We start from the raw sequence: 15,600 nt of genomic DNA, 5'->3' as shown, positions 1-15,600 counted from the left end.
TGATGCCATACTAACCCCATACAGTGGTATACAAAGGTACTCTCCATACAGCCACTTGCACGCAGCTTTGCCAAGTGCATGACGCCTGAGTTAGTTTCAGGCTTGGCCACTGTGGTTATACAATGTCAAGCTGAAGACAAGTTGCACAAGCACAAACTGTTTACAATTTGTATGCAACTTGCTGATATGCAACTATTAGACACTTGCAAATTAGCTCTACAGAAACAACCAAAAAGCATGTATATACCGTATGTTTTGGACTATAAGACGCACCGGACTATAAGACGCACCCAGGTTTTAGAGGTGGAAAATAGGGAAAAATATATTTGAAGCAAAAAATGTGGTAAAATGTTTAATAACATACTATTATATGTGGTGTTATTATATATAATAGTATGTTATTATGTTGGAAGCTAAGGTAGAAGATGGTGCTGCGGGACCAGTGTGGTGTCTGTAAAGTACTATGTGAAGACGCTGGAGGGTGAGTATAAGAATGGGGGCACAGGGCTTATATTTAAAGCACCACTCCAGCACTGAAAAATAACACTGGTGTGCTGCTTTAAGATCCCATGGGAGAACTATAACTCCCAGCATGTCCTGCAGATCCTATGACATGCTGGAAGTTATAGTTCACCACGGGAGTGGCAGAGTGCTTTTTTATGTGCTGTAATCACTAACCCTTTTAATAAATTATTTTTTGTACAGGCGGTGCTCAGTGCAGGTCCTGCAGCCAGTCATGACCGCACAGTGCCCTCCGTCTTATGATCTCACCACAGCTCATGTAAGAGGAAGCTGCACTGTTTGTACTGAGCTGTCTGCAGGACCTGTGATGACATCACGAAGAGGCAGGGCTTTGTGTGGTCATGTGATGCTCCAGCCCACCCTCTTCCCGACCTCAGCATAGGTCCTCCACAGAGCATTCAGCATCGGCTGACAGGAATGTGGCATCCCTCCCTCCTCTGGCACCCTGCTCCTGCCCCCTCCTCCACCCGACACACAGATCTCCCCAGCCGCTGAAGGAATCTGGCGCTGGGGAAACCATGTGTGTCCACTGTTTAAGTGAAGGAATATTGGTTTGCTGCTCCCTGGCGTTGACAGTTTGGGGTGGAAGCGGCTAATGAATATTCACTTCACTTTAAGTATCAGGACCAAGTGGTTTCCCCAGTATCGGATTCCTGCAGCAGAGACACTTTTCTGCCTCCTGAGAGTGCAATCCCACTTTGCCGCTGCCCTCTCACCACATGCTATATTTCAACCATAAGACGCACCCACACTTTCCTCCCAAGTTTGGAAAAAAGTGCGTCTTATGGTCCGAAAAATAGGGTAACAAGCAGGTAGCAGCAGCACTCCACATACATCGTCTATAATACCAAAGTCATGTGTAACTGGTAGAAAGGTTGTTTCCGGCACTTCGAGTGAATGTTGGTGCTCAGTAATAGGAATGATATCCAGACAGTAATGAATGAAAGATCAAGACCCTCCTTAGGTGCAGTGAAGAAAATTATATTCATACCAGCATATAAAGGGCACCCCACTTTACAAGGGTACAAGAGTGCCACAGTTTACAACTGTACATATAAGGGCATACTGTACAAGGGCACCCCACTTTACAAGAGTACATACAAGGGTACATACAATGGCACCACACTTTACAAGGGTTCATACAATGGCATCACACTTTACAAGAGTACATATAAGGGTACATACAATGGCACCACACTTTACAAGGGTACATACAAAGGTACATACAATGGCACCACACTTTACAAGCCCGCTATGAGTAAGGGCAGTGATTTTATGATGCACTAATAAAGGACAAGATTTTATTCTATTTTCATCTCCTCCATTCAATATTTGCATGAGCTGGACAAGTGAGTGATTTGCATTTTCACCTGGGAGTCGGCCAGCAGGAACTTGGTGGTGATCCGTGCTCTGCACATGTCTATTGAGAATTGGACTCTAATATGTCTGGTTGGGTGAGCTGATGAAATCCTAGTATTTGCAACTTTACAACTGTACATATAAGGGCATACAAGGGCACCACACTTCACAACAGTACATATAAGGCATACAAGGGTACTACACTTTACAAGGGTACATACAATGGCACCACACTCTACAAGGGTACATATAAGGGCACAACACTTTACAAGGGTACATACAAGGGGTACATACAATGACACCACACTCTACAAGGGTACATATAAGGGCATACAAGGGTATCACACTTTACATCGGTACATATAAGGGCATACAAGGGCACCACACTTTACAAAGGTACATACAAGGGTACATACAATGGCACCACACTTTATAAGGGTACATATAAGGGCATACAAGGGAGCCACACTTTACAACGGTACATATAAGGGCATACAATGGCACCACACTTTACAACGGTACATATAAGGGCATACACGGGCACCACACTTTAGAAGGGTACATACAAGGGTACATACAATGGCACCATACTTTATAAGGGTACATATAAGGGCATACAAGGGAACCACACTTTACAACGGTACATATAAGGGCATACAATGGCACCACACTTTACAACGGTACATATAAGGGCATACAATGGCACCAAACCTTACAACGGTACATATAAGGGCATACACGGGCACCACACTTTACAACGGTGCATATAAAGGCATACACGGGCACCACACTTTACAAGGGTACATATAAGGGTATACAATGGCACCACACTTTACAACGGTATATATAAGGGCATACACGGGCACCACACTTTACAATGGTACATATAAGGGCATACAAGGATACTACACTTTACAACGGTACATATAAGTGTATACACGGGCACCACACTTTACAAGGGTACATACAAGGGCACTACACTTTACAAGGGTACATACAAGGGTTTCACACTTTAAAAGAGGGCCAATGTTTTGGTCCTTCCAGACCATGATCATGGTCTGTCAGGAGCAGTGTGGAGGACATTCAATTGGGAGGGCTAAAACATTGGCCATCTTGTACAGTGTGGGACACTTGTACTTGACATGCTGACAGATCAATAACATTTTCTTCATCGCAACTAAAGAGGGCCATCGTCTTTTGTACAGTTTGTGTATCTTGTGATTTCCAACAAAAAATCCAGCCAGTTTGGATTATTAGCGTCAGATGAGCCCAATCAATTTATTCAAAATTCCTTAATGGGAGCACTTCAACAATATATGCGATACTGGAATGCGTCTCGCCCAAACAGCACCTATTACCAGGACATATCCCTTTAGCTCAGGGACAGTGCATGCTAATCATGAGACAGCCCATGTAACTGCTATAAGGCTGTCCAATACACTTAGTCTTCGTCAACATGCAAAGCACAAACATTAACAAGCAGGAAAGGGGCGAAGCGAACACCTTTAGTGTTTGTGTAATCATCCAATAAATATGCCTCACCTCTCCATTAATGATTGACATCTCCTGATTTCTTTCTGACATGGTCAGAGCGGGTGGTATAGACACCGGTTTAATTGCAATAAGTTGCACTGAGCCAGAAGATGAGTCAAAGGGGTCAGACATCATTTTGCTTTTGTCAAAGTGAACATTTCCCTCCTCTTCATCACTTATTGGTACTAGGAACAATGATTACAAATTAGTTATTATTCGTTTACCCATCTTACCAAAATACAGCGCTGGCAAAATGTAGCAGAAAATTATAATCTATGACCAGAATGCGTGCAAAGATTCTCAGCCAGTAACAGTATTCGACAACCAGGGGTACGTCCGCATGTGTGCGATCACAAGGCGCCCCAAGGACTATTGTCTTCTGATTTGATACTACAAATACATTTTTAAACATCTGAAGTAGAAAGAAAAAAAAACATTAAGAAAGATTTATATGGTGTAATGAAGATATTATATTTCGAAAGTTACTGTAGCTGTCAGTGTGAGTAATTTTAATAGGCAGAGAAGAAAGATCAGGACACAATAGAGCACAGCAGTGCTGCAGAATTAGGCAAGGCCAACTCCATCTCCAGTCTGCAGGTTTTTATCAAAGGTCACACTAATTTACTGACTGTTATTCTATTGAGGACCTTCTGTACCCTTCTTGTGGAGGTGATATTTAAGTCAGGCCTATTTATTGTTCCAATTGTGCACTAAGAAAAGCGATGCATAAAACGACCTACAAGATAAGGAGGACCAAAGCTGGTGATTTCTCCACCACCGCCTCGTATAAGCAAGGTGCTCTGAAAATGATAGAGTTAAACAATTTTGGGGTACCTTTTGTTACTCCATTTTGTGGGGAGGGGACAGAATGAACAAAACACAACTATCCGGGAATTGTTTTTTTTTATATTGGTCACTGTATAAAATAAAAAAACATAACCCTTTTGAGTTGATATTGCTGAAGACATCGTAAATATGTGAAGTTTTCAATGTTTAATTTTAAGCCATAAAATATTTTTTTTAATATTTTTTTTCTTGCTCCATTGAATAACATTGGCATGAGTGCTGCCATGAACTGCCGTTTTTTCACAGATAGCACTTGGACCAAAAATACGGTAGTGTGAACTTAGCCTCAAACTGCAACATTGAAGTATGGCCTAACTGCTTAGATGCCGAGGTTGCTATTGTCTGCAGCATTACAGCTAGTCCGGATCTCCGGCTGCTGCAGAAGAATGTCACTGTAGCCCACTGCCGATGGTGCAGGCTTCTGATCTCATGCCATGTGAAGGATGCCATATATTTATAGTGGTTTATGATATGGACCTACAGCCAGCACCATGTATCAAGGGTGCAAGGTGGTGTGGGGTTAATGTGAGAGCTTAAATGGCTCGTTAAGGATCATTAAAATGTTTACATTTTTCACAAAAGCAATGTCAGTCTTGTGCATGGACCATGTCCCATATTACAGCTTGGGTGACATTTACTTGAGTGGGATTAAACTACAGCTCAGACTGTCGTAATGCGTAGAAAAAAAGTGAATAACTTCTCAGTAAAGCAGAAAAATGCACCCATTTTAGGAGAGGTGCAACTGTGGAACAAAACATCTGTATAGGGCAGAAGACAGACTATGTGTCCATGAGACACCCTGCTGATTGCTTGACTGCTCAGTCTGACTTACTATCAGACCTTTTTCATCTTTTGCTCTTAATGAACTAGTGGCTTATGGAAAAATTTAATGGCAGAATGAAAGTACCCTCAGAAAAAACAAAAAACTATGGTGATGGATCCACCTGTCAGTAGAAGCTACTGAAGCTAGGAGAAGGAAGAAAGATGGAGTCACTAGATACTCCTTTCTCAGTCCAATGTTAAAATTGCTGAAGTCCAACCCTTGTGGCATAGATGATATTGATGTTGTAAATACAAACTATTCACAAGTCCCCCTCCATCTTCCATACATGTCAATGTTCAATTTAAGGGCTCCTACTCACTTGCGCAAGACTCAGATGAGTCTCGCACGGCAATACCCTGCACGAGACTCGCATGAGTCTCGCACGGCAATACCCCGACGCTGCATGTGGCACAGAGGAGCAGAGAGTGCAGCTGCATGTATTCCTGTTAGGTTGAACAATTAATAAAATGTTCACTCCAGTTGCCTACTCCTGGCCTAATGGATATTGATCACTAAAGAAATAACATATGACAACACACAGTCAGATGTAAACTCTTGATCAATCTATGGCTCAGCTCCAAGGGGCTTTATTTAGTCAGAACACAGGTTTATATAACCCCTGTAAGGAGTGATTGGATGTATTCCATTGGTTACTGGTTGGGCAATGAGCAAGTCTGTGGGTGGATCCATGAGGTCATCAGGGTGGGTTGGTCCATGAGGTCATCAAGGTGGGCATCACTGTGGGCGGATCCATGAGGTCACCAGGGTGGGCATCATCTTGGATATCAGCACATGGTGTGCTGAAACAGGAAATGGCAGCCATCTTTAGGGTCTCACTGATCATCTTGGATATCAGCACATGGTGTGGTGAAACAGGAAATGGCAGCTATCTTTAGTGTCTCACTTTGATCTGAGAAAGCTTATGTAAGGTTAAACAGTACATGTTATGGGTTGCTTCTCTCAATCTCTTATGTCTTGAGGTTAATTAAGTATTTGATCTTATGGCTCTCCTAAACATTCCTATGCGGCCGCATGCTCCGATCTGGGTGCCGGGTGCAGAGCCAGGTTTTAAACATGCGAGACTCATCCGAGTTGCTTGCAAGTGAGTAGGAGCCCTAATACTGAAAATTCAATATTAGTTTTGGCTGGAGTAATGGTTGAAACCTACCCCAACCGAAACGCCTGGTCTAAACTAATCAGGGCGCCTGTTAACAAAAAACGACACTGTATTTTGACCACGATCTGACTGTGATGGAGTCTTTTGGAGTCTTCCAAAGAAAGCTCATACCAATATCACTTCAACATGATAAGGATGGGTTTAGCATAAAAAATCAGCTATGTTTTTTCAAAATAGTGTAAGAACTAAAGCTTTTTGCCGTAATTTTGGAGTCAGTGGCAAATTGCACACAGCATCCCCAAATGTCAACCCAACATCAGTGACAGGTGTGAATTGCTAGTCACCATGTCACTAATTTGTGGTGATACACCTGGCGATGTCCCCTTCCCAGATCAGAAGGAGGGTTCTGAAGTTTAGCCTCCAGATTTGAAGACAACACTTAACATTCCAGGCAAAACTGATTTTTTTTAGAGACTGATAGTTTGTGGTAACAACCTGCTTTTTCAAATATAAACTCTAGGACGGATGGTCATACATTTCACTCCATAGAAACCTTTCAGGTGAACGTCTGTGCTGGTTAATCGTTTAAGATCTTGGTAGCAGTCAGAGGCAATTCTCTGACCCAAAGCTCCAAATTCCCAATATAGCTGTAAAGTTCCACAAAGAAAAACTCTGTGTTTCTTTTACTTTTTTTTCTATTTTATTCCATGTTTATTAGGGTTATATGTACCACAGTGACACACACAATCCTACTGGAAGTATCCAGCAGAGTTCTGAAATCGCAGCTGTCCATCATGCAGGGAGGAATCGGAGGAGCTCACAGTCAGTCTGGGTCAGAGTCTAAGGGCTCATTTCCACTGGCGAGGAAAACGGACGAGTGCAATCTGATAAAAAATCGGATTGCACTCGGACCAATGTTATTCAATAGGTGTCTTTTCATTTGCGATTTTTTTCTCAGCCAAAATCGGACTGAGAAAAAAATCGCAGCATGCTGCGATTTGCTGCGAGTCTCGGACGAGACTCGCCAATGCAAGTCAATGGGTGCGAGAAAAAAATCGCACAGCACTCGCACCATGCGAGTTCTGTCCGATTTTTACGCACCGGTGTCCTTTGAAAAGCAGGTAATTCAGTGCGGTGTACAGTAAAATCACACTGACAGGTTAGAATAGAATAGATATTTACACATAGAATAGGTATATATACATATATATATGTCAGTGAGACACCTATATATGTATATTTATATTTAATGCAGCGCAAGATAGCATTAAAGCCGCTAATTCAATTACCGGCTTTTCATTTCTCCTGCCTAAACCCGACATGATATGAGACATGGTTTACATACGGTAAACCATGTCTTATCCCCCCTTTTTTTTGCATATTCCACACTACTAATGTTAGTAGTGTGTCTGTGCAAAATTTCGGCGCTGTAGCTATTAAATTTAAGGGTTAAATCGCGGAAAAAATTGGCGTGGGCTCCCGCGCAATTTTCTCCGCCAGAGTAGTAAAGCCAGTGACTGAGGGCAGATATTAATAGCCAGGAGAGGGTCCATGGTTATTGGCCCTCCCGTGGCTAAAAACATCTGCCCCCAGCCACCCCAGAAAAGGCACATCTGGAAGATGCGCCTATTCTGGCACTTGGCCACTCTTCCCACTCCCCTGTAGCGGTGGGATATGGGGTAATGAAGGGTTAATGCCACCTTGCTATTGTAAGGTGACATTAAGCCAGATTAATAATGGAGAGGCGTCAATGATGACACCTATCCATTATTAATCCAATTGTCTGAAAGGGTTAAAAAAACACACACACATGATTAAAAAGTATTTTAATGAAAGAAACACACAGGTTGTTTTAATATTTTATTGCTCTCTCAATCCATGTGATGACCCTCGCTTGGAAAAATAATAAACCAACAATATACATACCTTCGGATGACCTGTCACGTCCCACGAGGTAATCCATCTGAAGGGGTTAAAATATTTTACAAGCAGGAGCCCTGCTAATGCAGCTGTGCTCCGTGCCTGTAAGCCCCGGGGAATGAAGGAAATGTAGGTCAATGACCTGTAGTTACCTTCAGTCGCGGTGATGCGCCCCCTGGTGGATGTCCTCATGAACTGCAGCCTGGGAACTTTTTCCCACGCTCCAGGTCATATGAGGACAACCAGCAGGGGGCGCATCAGAGGGTATGTATATTGTTGGTTTATTATTTTTCCAAGCGAGGGTCATCACATGGATTGAGAGAGCAATAAAATATTAAAACAACCTGTGTGTTTATTTCATTAAAATACTTTTTAATCATGTGTGTGTGTTTTTTTAACCCTTTCATACAATTGGATTAATAATGGATAGGTGTCATAATTGACACCTCTCCATTATTAATCTGGCTTAATGTCACCTTACAATAGCAAGGTGGCATTAACCCCTCATTACCCCATATCCCACCGCTACACGGGAGTGGGAAGAGAGTGGCCAAGTGCCAGAATAGGCGCATCTTCCAGATGTGCCTTTTCTGGGGTGGCTGGGGGCAGATGTTTGTAGCCAGGGGGGCCAATAACCATGGACCCTCTCTAGGCTATTAATATCTGCCCTCAGTCACTGGCTTTACTACTCTGGTGGAGAAAATTGCGCGGGAGCCCACGCCAATTTTTTCCGCGATTTAACCCTTAAATTTAATAGCTACAGCGCCGAAATTTTGCACAGACACACTACTAACATTAGTAGTGTGGAATATGCAAAAAAAGGGGGATATGAGATGGTTTACTGTATGTAAACCATGTCTCATATCCTGTCGGGTATGGGAAGGAGAAATGAAAAGCCGGCAATTGAATTAGCGGCTTTAATGCTATCTTGCGCTGTATTAAATATAAATATACATATATAGGTGTCTCACTGACATATATATATGTATATATACCTATTCTATGTGTATATATCTACTCTATTCTAACCTGTCAGTGTGATTTTACTGTACACAGCACTGATTTGCCGGTTTTTCAAAGGACACCGGTGCGTACAAATCGGACAGTAATACGGATGTCATACGGATGATGCGATTAAAAATCGCATTGCACTCGCATTGCACTCGCATGACACTCGCATGACAATCGCATACGTTACATCCGTTTTTTCGGTCCAGATTACGGACCGATTTGTCTCTCGCCAGTGGAAATGAGCCCTAAGGCTATGTTTCCATGTTTAGTGTTTGTAGCGCTTTGGACGCAGCTCCGCTCAAAGAGCTGCCGGCTTTTGTACGCGCACTGATTCCGCATCTGTTCATTGAGCACATGCAGAATCACCGCATCCTATACATTGGACTGTGATATTTATCTTGCGGAGACTGAGCGTCTCCGCAAGATAAATAGACATGCTGCAGTCTATAAAGACGTATCACATGTCTGTATACGCATGTCTGCCACCTGCGTCTTTGAATGCATAGTGAAGATGGGATTTCATAAAATCCCCTCCACTATGCTGTAACATACAGTACAGACCAAAAGTTTGGACACACCTTCTCATTTAAAGATTTTTCTGTATTTTCATGACTATGAAAATTGTACATTCACACTGAAGGCATCAAAACTATGAATTAACACATGTGGAATTATATACTTAACAAAAAAGTGTGAAACAACTGAAATTATGTCTTATATTCTAGGTACTTCAAAGTAGCCACCTTTTGCTTTGATGACTGCTTTTGCACACTCTTGGCATTCTCTTGATGAGCTTCAAGAGGTAGTCACCGGAAATGGTTTTCACTTCACAGGTGTGCCCTGTTAGGTTTAGTAAGTGGGATTTCTTGCCTTATAAATGGGGTTAGGACCATCAGTTGTGTTGTGCAGAAGTCTGGTGGATACACAGCTGATAGTCCTACTGAATAGACTGTTAGAATTTGTATTATGGCAAGAAAAAAAGCAGCTAAGTAAAGAAAAACAAGTGGTCATCATTACTTTAAGAAATGAAGGTCAGTCAGTCCGAAAAATTGGGAAAACTTTGAAAGTGTCCCCAAGTGCAGTGGCAAAAACCATCAAGTGCTACAAAGAAACTGGCTCCATGAGGACTGCCCCAGGAAAGGAAGACCAATAGTCACCTCTGCTTCTGAGGATAAGTTTATCTGAGTCACCAGCCTCAGAAATCGCAAGTTAACAGCAGCTCAGATTAGAGACCAGGTCAATGCCACACAGAGTTCTAGCAGCAGACACATCTCTACAACTGTTAAGAGGAGACTTTGCGCAGCAGGCCTTCATGGTAAAATAGCTGCTAAGAAACCACTGCTAAGGACAGGCAACAAGCAGAAGAGACTTGTTTGGGCTAAAGAACACAAGGAAGGGACATTAGACCAGTGGAAATCTGTGCTTTGGTCTGATGAGTCCAAATTTGAGCTCTTTGGTTCCAACCACCGTGTCTTTGTGCGACGCAGAAAAGGTGAACGGATGGACTCTACATGCCTGGTTTCCACCGTGAAGCATGGAGGAGGAGGTGTGATGGTGTGGGGGTGCTTTACTGGTGACACTGTTGGGGATTTATTCAAAATTGAAGGCATACTGAACCAGCATGGCTACCACAGCATATTGCAGCGGCATGCTATTCCATCCGGTTTGCGTTTAGTTGGACCATCATTTATTTTTCAACAGGACAATGACCCCAAACACACCTGCAGGATGTGTAAAGGCTATTTGACCAAGAAGGAGAGTTATGGGGTGCTACGCCAGATGACCTGTCCTCCACAGTCACCAGACCTGAACCCAATCGAGATGGTTTGGGGTGAGCTGGACCGCAGAGTGAAGGCAAAAGGGCCAACAAGTGCTAAGCATCTCTGGGAACTCCTTCAAGATTGTTGGAAGACCATTTCCGGTGACTACCTCTTGAAGCTCATCAAGAGAATGCCAAGAGTGTGCAAAGCAGTCATCAAAGAAAAAGGTGGCTACTTTTAAGAACCTAGAATATAAGACATATTTTCAGCTGTTTCACACTTTTTTAAGTATATAATTCCACATGTGCTAATTCATAATTTTGATGCCTTCAGTGTGAATGTACAATTTTCATAGTCATGAAAATACAGAAAAATCTTTAAATGAGAAGGTGTGTCCAAACTTTTGGTCTGTACTGTATGGCCGCTGCGGATTGGATGCTGTGGCTGTACGCAGCATCCAATCCGCAGCAAATACTGACTGTGGAAACATGGCCTAATGGCAACATCAGCCATAACAGACCATAAAGGACCTAAAGCTGGGCGTTAACTTGGAACTGGCCATTTTAAAGAGCAATCTGTTAAGCTGCATGAGTGTATGGCACAAGGAAGCTCTGGTGTGATACACAGAGGATTGGCAGAGATTAACTTGACATCTAACATTTCTGTAGTAGTCGGACAATGGTTGGACAATAATTTTATTGACTGCAAGAAAACAATTGTATGACTTGCACTGCCCAAATTGGGTTACATAATCTGCATTTGGCATCACATAAGGAAATTTTCTATATGGCCTCAGTAGTCCAGTAATTGTCCACCTTGTTGCTTATTTTAAATTTAAAGAAGTTAAAAATGACTTTTTTTTCCTCTAAGACAAAGTTCCGGATTGCCTACATACGGTAAATATATTAAAAAAATCTAAATGTTGTAGTCACCACTAGAGGGAGCTGTGTGCAGGGAATGCAATGATATTATGGGGTAAGCTCTCAAGACCCCCTAGACACTGCAGGCAGCCAGAGTCTTGCAGGAGAGATGAACTATGAATCACGCAGAGATGTTTCTGGAGATGGCCTTAACCATGTATTAAAGGGGTTATCTAATCTTCTGTCTCCAGGAGAGCACCACTCTGCCTCCCTAACTCCTGCTTACTGGAGGGTGCACTACTGAAGAGAGGTAGTTTGGACCAGCAGCATGGTTGGGCCGCCGGTGTGAACTGTGTGCTTTCCCATGCTGGTAGCAGAGGCAGCTTTGCCTTTGTAGCCCCCTGAGGAGCACAGGGGGAAAAGTTATCCATTTATGAAGCTGAGACAGCCCCTTTAAGAGAAATTGCATGTCTTCCCAAAGCATTAGTAAATATTTCAAAATGTTAGTGTAAGTGATCAGTACATGGAAAATCTTACCAATTTTTTTGTTTCTTTTTTGTTTTGGAAAACCTAAATTTAAAATAAAATAAAAAGCCTTAAAGCTAAATTGTGCTAAAAAGGAATCAACTGTTATATATAGAAGTACAAACATAAAAGGAGCTCAGGCACCAATTCCCATTCTGGTTATCCAAACCCCCTAAAAGAGTAGATGTACCCATAACACGAATCAACTGGGCTTCTGAAAAAAATTTAAAAGGGCCGCTACTTACCATGTGCAAGAGGTGTCCTCTTTTATGACAGAAGAGTCTTCGGACACCCCTCTATGTACACCTCTGCATGTGACCAGTACTGGCTAAGGCTAAGTTCGCACAGGGCATTTTTGCTGCGTTTTTTCTAATGCTAATTTTCAGCTGCTTTTCACAGTACCAGCTTTGTCTGAGATTTCAGAAATCTCCTGCACACACATTGGGTTTTTTTGTCATCAGTATTTTGTGCTTTGCTTGGTTTTTTGAACATAGAGTTCCCTTCTTTCAACATTTTTTCAGCATTTTTTTTAATTGATTGGAAAAAAATCATGAAAAAAGTACTAAAACCTATGTTTTTGCTGCATCTTCTTTCCTGCGAAGTTGTAGTTCACAGTTGTAGGCACGTTCTTTACATGAACTGATACAAACCATCAAAAAACTGTGAAATTTCAGGTTTTGAGGTAGCACAACATGAAAAATTCCAAGGAGGTGAATACTTTCGCAAGTCACTATATAACAAACACAAAGTTTCTGAAGCAGTTTTTTGGATTAAAAATGTGCAAGTTTTGTGCATGACATTTTTGCCTAAACATGTGGAAATTTACATGGAATTTTGCAATTTTATGTTGTTTTCTACACTTTTGAAAAAAAGTATGGAAATGTGGGTGTGGTTTGTTATGCAAATAATGTGAAAGCTAGATTTATGAATTGCGACTTTTTAAGAAGCCGCAATTCTCACTCCAGTATGGTGGTGGTAAAAAAAAAGCGCAGAAACAGCTCTAGACAGAAGTGTTATATTCAATGATGCATCAAATGTATGGAACATTGTGGCACCCTGATAAATGTGGTGCAAATATTCACACGCAGCCTAAAGCAAAATGGATTTAAAAAATAACTCATTATGAATTCCTCTCAAAATGAAATGTATTCCAAAATTGGAGAACATTTCACTATATAACAATCCAAGGAGCTTCATCTGATATCCTATGAATGAATGGGAGATTGGTGAATGCCCAATTATCGCCCTGTACAATTCCTCCCCATCCTATAATCAGAAAGCAGGACCAGACTGCCTGGTCCTGGTGATCAGTGGAGGTTTACGGTTAGGACTTTTGCCATTATGACATTTATTATTTATACTTATCAGGGATAAATATTACCCGGACAACTTACATATAAACTTTTAAAACCTTGTTTTTGTAGGGTCACTTTTTGACATTGTACACTAACTATATTAACAGGGTTGTACGAGATCAGAAAAGTGCACTATTTCCAGGAGCAGTGCCATCTTTTGGACATGGGCAAGCCTGGTATTACAGCTCAGCTCCATTATCGTAAAGTGACTCTATTCCCTGGCACTGAAAAGTGGCTAAAGATTTGTCATGCATGTGTAACATCCCAGGATGCCAGTTGTTACAGTGGTGTTGCCTTCCTTTTGGGGAGGGTGATGCCATGCCTGGAAGCGAGGAGGATCCCTTAAACAGGTAGCACAATACATGCAACATGTTCTGATTCCAGGCCAGAAGGGGGAGCTCTGAACCCGGTTTCTGGGGAGCTGCCCTAGATATATGTTCTAGCTTGGAGGAGGAGTTAGGGTAGTCGGTAGCAGACAGTGAAGGAGAGCAGAGAGAGCAGGAGAGCTGGAGCCGTGCAGGCACGTGGTGCTGCAGCTCCTGACCAGAGTGAAGGAGTCAGACAGAGTTGTGTCTGTAGAACGTGCGAGAGGAGTAGAAGCTTAGGAAAAGTAAAGAGCTGGATCTCCCCGCTCCCTCCACGCTGAAGCGCAGGAACTGGACACCAGGAGTCCGAGGCTGTGTGGGACAGTATGCCCCACAGCAGAAACTGGAGGGCAGAAGATTTCAGGTCGTCTGCCCGCACCCACACCCAAAGGCACAGCAACATATAGAGCCCAGAGTCATAATTAGAAACTCCTGTAAAAAGGCTTGCATTGCCTGCCATGCGGGTACTGTCTTAGGACAGAGAGAGAGAGGACCTTGTGTGGAGCCATAGGCAGCAAGGAACTCGCCTTACAGCGCAAGAAGGAAGGCTTCCAACCTCACCTGAAAAGGGGATCCATAATCGCTTCCAGGGTGACCGGACCTCACCATCACCTGTTACCGGTACCATGGACTGTGGCCGAAAACCACCAGTAAAAGGTAAAGAGACTGCAACCTTGTGTCCTCTGATTCTTTCTGGCACCACACCATCTCTGCCTGTTACACCGGGAGCCCTGGGGATTCATCTTCACCTGTGGGAAGCCATACCATCCCTGCTGCAGTACCATCATTCCCAGTTAACCCCTTTAAGCAGCGTCAGTTGTCCCTGACCGAATACCACAGATGGCGTCACAAACATTCTTTATTCTAAATAATCCCTTTAAAGACCTTCCCTTTTACTTGGATGCCCAGGGCCACGGACTGGGTCGCTGCCGCCGTGACCACCCCTTTAAGAACAGAACCAACCCGGTACCGACTACCCCATGGTCCTAGCGGGCGCTCCATATGGTCACCTTACCTCGTGCTCCTCATCGGACTCCTGCTGACATGAACATTCCTGTGCTTCTGCATCCAAAATGACTGCTGTTGTGGCATAGGGAGCCCAGTGGTAAGTCTAGAACATGCATCCACTCCATTCCTGTGCTGTGGAGGAATTCATATGTACCACTGTGGAAGCCATCTTGGATGCAGGAGAACTGGGACACTAGTCTTAGGGGAGGAGGCAAAGGGAGACAAAAGTAGGGCACCAGGCAGGGACACTACACATGACAAATATGTGCTCACTTTAGAGGAGTTATCCACAACTATTTTATTTTTTTTCTTATGGGCCTAAGAACTTTCAGGCAGGAAGTTGCTAACTACCTGCCTATTCTGCCCGCTGCTGATCTCTGCTGACTCAGACCGGTCATGGACTGGTCCTACTGGCTATTCTGCAGCTCCCGGTAATGTTACCTCGACAGAGCTGATGCTTCACTTCCGCTCTGCTCTGTTGACGGAGTATGACTGTGGATGCCATACCGATTAACATCTGGCTCTCCACCGGCTTACTGCGGGGAGCTGGTTGTCAATCACCATGAGGTTGGCTTTAGGCGCTGTTGACAAATCGG

The 15,600-nt window shown here is 43.1% G+C and overlaps 1 protein-coding gene across 6 annotated transcripts in view; it reads right to left on the bottom strand.

The window, feature by feature from the left end:
* Positions 1-15,600, bottom strand: part of KIAA1549L (KIAA1549 like) — a 673,640-nt gene that overhangs the window by 198,700 nt on the left and 459,340 nt on the right. For 4 of the 6 annotated variants that reach the window (XM_077288115.1, XM_077288117.1, XM_077288114.1 and 1 more), the window contains 2 exons: positions 12,289-12,321; positions 3,424-3,599 (listed from right to left, as the gene is read on the bottom strand). In XM_077288115.1, the coding sequence (XP_077144230.1) occupies positions 3,424-3,599; positions 12,289-12,321 (209 nt within the window). The remainder of the gene's footprint in view (positions 1-3,423; positions 3,600-12,288; positions 12,322-15,600) is intronic. The other 2 variants (XM_077288116.1, XM_077288113.1) reach the window with 1 other exon arrangement.

Source organism: Ranitomeya variabilis, chromosome 2, assembly GCF_051348905.1.
Source record: "Ranitomeya variabilis isolate aRanVar5 chromosome 2, aRanVar5.hap1, whole genome shotgun sequence".
Classification (NCBI taxonomy): Eukaryota; Metazoa; Chordata; class Amphibia; order Anura; family Dendrobatidae; genus Ranitomeya; species Ranitomeya variabilis.
Note: the sequence above shows the minus strand (reverse complement) of the source record. Positions and strands in the feature narration are given on the sequence as shown.